Genomic DNA, 4,496 nt, shown 5'->3' with positions numbered 1-4,496 from the left:
ATTATTATTCTTTGACAAATATATTAAATTAATATTATTATATTGAATTTGTTTTTAAAAAACATAAATTTGTCTTAATATATCTTTTATTATAACCATGATGCTAACCTAGTTACTATAGTGGGAAAGGGACGTGGGCTATTAAAGCCTCCCCAAGCTTAACACACAGCCTCAGCACAAAAAATAAAATAAAAAGAGGAGAAAGAAAAAAAAAAGAACAACAACAAAAAAAAACCTAAAAATTCTATTGATTTTCTTTCTGATTCTCCGATGTTCTAAGATCGATCCTACCTTTGATTGTTCGTAATTTTTCTTCAATCGGGTACGTGTCGATCGATTTTCTAATACTGATTATAACTCTTGAATTTTCCTTCACGTGTATTGGGGATCTTCTTCGTATTGAAACAATATTAACAATTGATTTTTTAGATCGAATTTCTGATCTATCGACGACTTTGGAGTTTTGTTATGTCGTTGAATTCATTTGGGTAGTTTCAATTTTTAATTTTTTTCAACTGGGTTTACTCTTTTCATTGAGATTACTGGTGCATGTTTTTGGGCAGTGTTATTAATATTTGTTTTTCATTTTTTTTTGTTTTTATTTTTTTAATCTGAATTTCAGGACTTTATTCATCGTAGATTGTAATTCTGAGATTTAGAGGTAATAAAGTTTCACTTATTGAATTCATATATGATGCATTATATTATAATCAAGTGTTATTTATTACTCTAATTTTTTCTTGCTTTTTGTTGATTGACAATGCTATAAAACTTGTTGTGAATTTACCTTGTTAATTTTAATTTTCTCATTAGTTTTTAACAGTGCTTGTTTTTGGAATTAATAAACTTTGGATGCTTGTGAATTGATGTTGGATAAATTCATGAGTCACCACGAGTGTATTTATATTTATAATTAATAATTTTATTTATTGATTTATTTTTGTTTTTCAGTTTAATGGCATCACTGGTTGCCAGTGGTAACAGTCAAATGTCTTCTTCAGTTTCTGTTCAAGAAAAAGGAAGTAGGAATAAGAGAAAATTCAGGGCTGATCCACCTTTAGGGGAGCCAAACAAGATTACACCTTCACCTCAACATGAGAGTCTAAGCTATGAATTCTCGGCTGAAAAAATCGATATGACCCCAAGTTTTGGACAAGTCACAGCTTCTGACTTGTGCAGTGTTAGCCAAGATTGTTCTGATGGCTTGAAGCTTGACCTTGGATTATCTAGCCCTGCAGTTTCATCCGAAGTTAGGCCGAGCCAACCTAAGGTGGAACTAGAGACGTTTGAATCTCACGACGCTGATTGGAGTGATCTCACTGAAGTTCAGTTGGAAGAACTTGTCCTGAGCAATTTGCACACCATTTTCAAGAGTGCAATAAAGAAAATCGTTGCTTGTGGCTACACTGAAGATGTTGCTACGAAGGCTATGTTAAGGCCTGGCATCTGTTATGGATGCAAAGACACTGTGTCAAATATAGTTGACAACACTTTGGCATTTCTAAGAAATGGCCAAGAGCTTGATCCTTCGCGAGATCACTATTTTGATGATTTATCGCAGCTTGAGAAGTATATCTTGGCCGAATTGGTTTGTGTTCTTCGAGAGGTTAGACCATTTTTCAGTATTGGGGATGCAATGTGGTGTCTGTTGATTTGTGACATGAATGTGTCACATGCTTGTGCAATGGATGGGGACCCTTTAAGTAGTTTATGCAATGATGGCATCGGCGATGGCTGTTCTTCTGTCCAGACTGAATCCCAATCAAAATTGGAAACAAAAGGTCCTGAATTGAGTCTTCCAAGTCCTTGTAATTCAATTCCCTCGGGTTCTCAATCTGAGAAATCCCTTGTGGCGGAAAATTCTCAAATTCTTGGCGGACTCTCGGAGAAACAAGGAGGTGCTAATTTGGGAAGTCATTCTGTTGACAAGTCATCTGGTGCTTCTGGAGCATCTCAATCTCCCCTGCTACAAGAAAAGAGCGCAAGTGTTAGAAAGGTTCATTCCAGCAGCACTAAGAGGGACTACATTTTTCGTCAGAAGTCGATCCATGTGGAAAAAAGTTACCGGACATACGGGTCTAAAGGGTCTTCAAGAGGAGGAAAGCTGAGTGGCTTGAGTGGTTTAATCTTGGATAAAAAACTCAAATCTGTATCAGAATCTACTACCATAAACTTAAAGAGTGCATCCTTAAACATAAGCAAGGCAATGGGAATCGATGTCACTCAAGACAATCTCAACGCTGATTTCTCATCTAATGATGGACCATCTACCCTTACTTCAAAAAGTCTGGATTCTAGCAGTACTATTTCTCCGTTAGCCGTTCCTTCATCTTCAGAACCCGAAGCAAATGCTATACCCGCAGTCGGTAGCCCGGATGCATTATCAGCTACAGATACCGACCTTTCTCTTTCATTGTCTTCAAAAAGCAATTCAACTACAACACCTATCTGCTGCAGTAACAAGGTACCTAGTAGCAGTTGTGTGGGGGTACCAATTGTCAAGTCCGTGGGACCATGGATGCCGCAAGATAAAAAGGATGAGCTGATTTTGAAGATGGTTCCGAGGGTTCGGGAGCTGCAAAATCAGCTTCAAGAATGGACAGAATGGGCAAATCAAAAGGTGATGCAGGCTGCTCGTCGGTTGAGTAAGGACAAGGCTGAGCTTAAGACACTAAGGCAAGAGAAAGAAGAAGTTGACCGACTTAAAAAGGAGAAACAATGTCTTGAAGAAAACACAATGAAAAAGCTTTCTGAGATGGAAAACGCCTTGGGTAAAGCAGGCGGTCAGGTGGAACGAGCTAACACTGCCGTACGGAAGCTTGAAATGGAGAATGCTGCATTGAGGAAAGAGATGGAGGCTGCCAAGTTACGGGCGGCAGAGTCAGCAACAGGCTTTCAAGAGGTCTCTAGGAGGGAAAAAAAGACACAAATGAAGTTTCAATCATGGGAGAAGCAGAAAACCTTGTTACAGGAAGAGCTAATGACTGAGAAAAACAAATTGGCACAGATACAGAAGGAAAATAAGCAAGCCGAAATGCAACTGGAGAAACTTGAGGTATATTATATCATGTTTATTCCAACTGCTTTGCCACACGCTTCATCTTCATTAGATATATTAATATTAATACAAACATATATCCTGCAAATGTTACTTGTTCTCATGTCGCTTCAATATACTATATCCTGTTTATTCCTACTGCTTTGCCATGCGTTTTATCTTCACCAGGTATTGATATTGACATATATTACTAGCTTTTGTTTTCTCATGGCGGCTTCAATATACAAAGCCTTATCCCTAGAAAGAAGTGATAGTAAGGGAGTAGTAGTTATCTGAAAATTTCAAAACTTCCCCACTCATTTTATGCTCTCAAACTAATGAAATAAATTTGGATTGACACAGACACACACATACAGACATGTATTTGTGATTCATTCATTTCTATGCATGACTTAGCAATTAACATCATTTCCATGTTGAATGAGTGAGTAGTGCCATGATGTTAAATGAATCAAAATGATTACCCTTATCACTATATTAGGTAACAAGGTAATGTCATCTTTTCATTTGACTTTTTTTCTTTAATCTATTTGGTGGCTGCAAGACTTGTCTTTCAGTGTGAATCACCAAAAGTGTGGAGATTGTTTTACTCAAGTGTCAAATGAAATGAGAGTACAGTTTGGTACACACATGCATTACTTTGTGAGATTCCACAGATGCAAACACATTCAATGTGTGAGTGCTTAATGAGTTGTGTTACTGGGTCTGTCTGTTCTCATTGTAAAGGAAAAATATCACAGGCTAGATGGAAGCAGGCAGCAAAGACAAAAGATGAACTTCTAATGCAGGCCGGTTCTATAAGAAAAGAAAGAGAACAAATCGAGGAGTCAGCGAAATCCAAGGAGGCAATGATCAAATTGGAAGCCGAGGAGGAGCTGCGAAGATACAGAGACGACATCCAGAAACTCGAAAAAGAAATTGCACAAATAAGACAGAAGTCCGACTCTTCAAAAATCGCTGCGCTAAAAAGAGGAATCGATGGAAGCTTTGCCAGCAGCTGTGCGGACAAGAAAAATGGTTCGTCTTTTGAAGAACCACATACCACTTCTATTTCAGAACTGGTTCAAAAGTTAAACAACTTCTCAATGAAAGGAGGGGGCGTGAAACGGGAAAGGGAGTGCGTGATGTGCCTTTCAGAGGAGATGTCGGTCGTATTCCTCCCGTGTGCTCATCAGGTTGTTTGCACAAAATGCAATGAGCTCCATGAGAAGCAGGGTATGCAAGATTGTCCTTCTTGCAGGAGCCCTATCCAGGAGCGTATATCCGTGCGTTATGCGCGTACATAATTTTCTATTTTTTTTTTGTTTCGAGTGAAATGAGTGTTTTTGAATAATGTCCCTTGGACTCTCACTTGCATAGAATAATGCTATTCAGATCTTGAATCTGAAATTCAGATACATTGAGTTCTTTTCAATGCAAAGGTTGATTCTTCGTTGCA

General features: G+C 38.1%; 1 protein-coding gene across 4 annotated transcripts; it reads left to right on the top strand.

Annotated features, from left to right (window-relative positions):
- Nucleotides 1-159: 159 nt before the first annotated feature.
- LOC101506451 (putative E3 ubiquitin-protein ligase RF298) lies at nt 160-4,496 on the top strand. 4 transcript variants are annotated; one of them, XM_012713156.3, is made up of 4 exons: nt 160-322; nt 623-661; nt 952-3,055; nt 3,785-3,984. In XM_012713156.3, the coding sequence occupies exons 3-4, from the start codon at nt 956-958 to the stop codon at nt 3,839-3,841; spliced, it is 2,157 nt and encodes a 718-aa protein (XP_012568610.1). In that variant the 5' UTR covers nt 160-322; nt 623-661; nt 952-955; the 3' UTR covers nt 3,842-3,984. The 4 variants fall into 4 exon arrangements, with proteins under 4 accessions (XP_012568610.1, XP_027186561.1, XP_012568604.1 ...); XM_027330760.2 differs by lacking the exon at nt 3,785-3,984 and adding an exon at nt 3,603-3,778; XM_012713150.3 differs by having other exon boundaries at nt 161-322; nt 3,799-4,496.

The sequence above is a fragment of the Cicer arietinum genome, chromosome 1 (assembly GCF_000331145.2).
Source record: "Cicer arietinum cultivar CDC Frontier isolate Library 1 chromosome 1, Cicar.CDCFrontier_v2.0, whole genome shotgun sequence".
NCBI lineage: Eukaryota > Viridiplantae > Streptophyta > Magnoliopsida > Fabales > Fabaceae > Cicer > Cicer arietinum.
The sequence above is the reverse complement of the archived record's forward strand: the minus strand, read 5'-3'. Positions and strand labels throughout refer to the sequence as shown.

Bases quoted from the DNA above. Each gene is read 5' to 3' on its own strand.
- LOC101506451 (XM_012713150.3), top strand. From the start codon at position 956: ATGGCATCACTGGTTGCCAGTGGTAACAGTCAAATGTCTTCTTCAGTT. The intron at 3,056-3,798 runs GTATATTATATC...AAAATATCACAG, and splicing joins TGCAACTGGAGAAACTTGAG to GCTAGATGGAAGCAGGCAGC.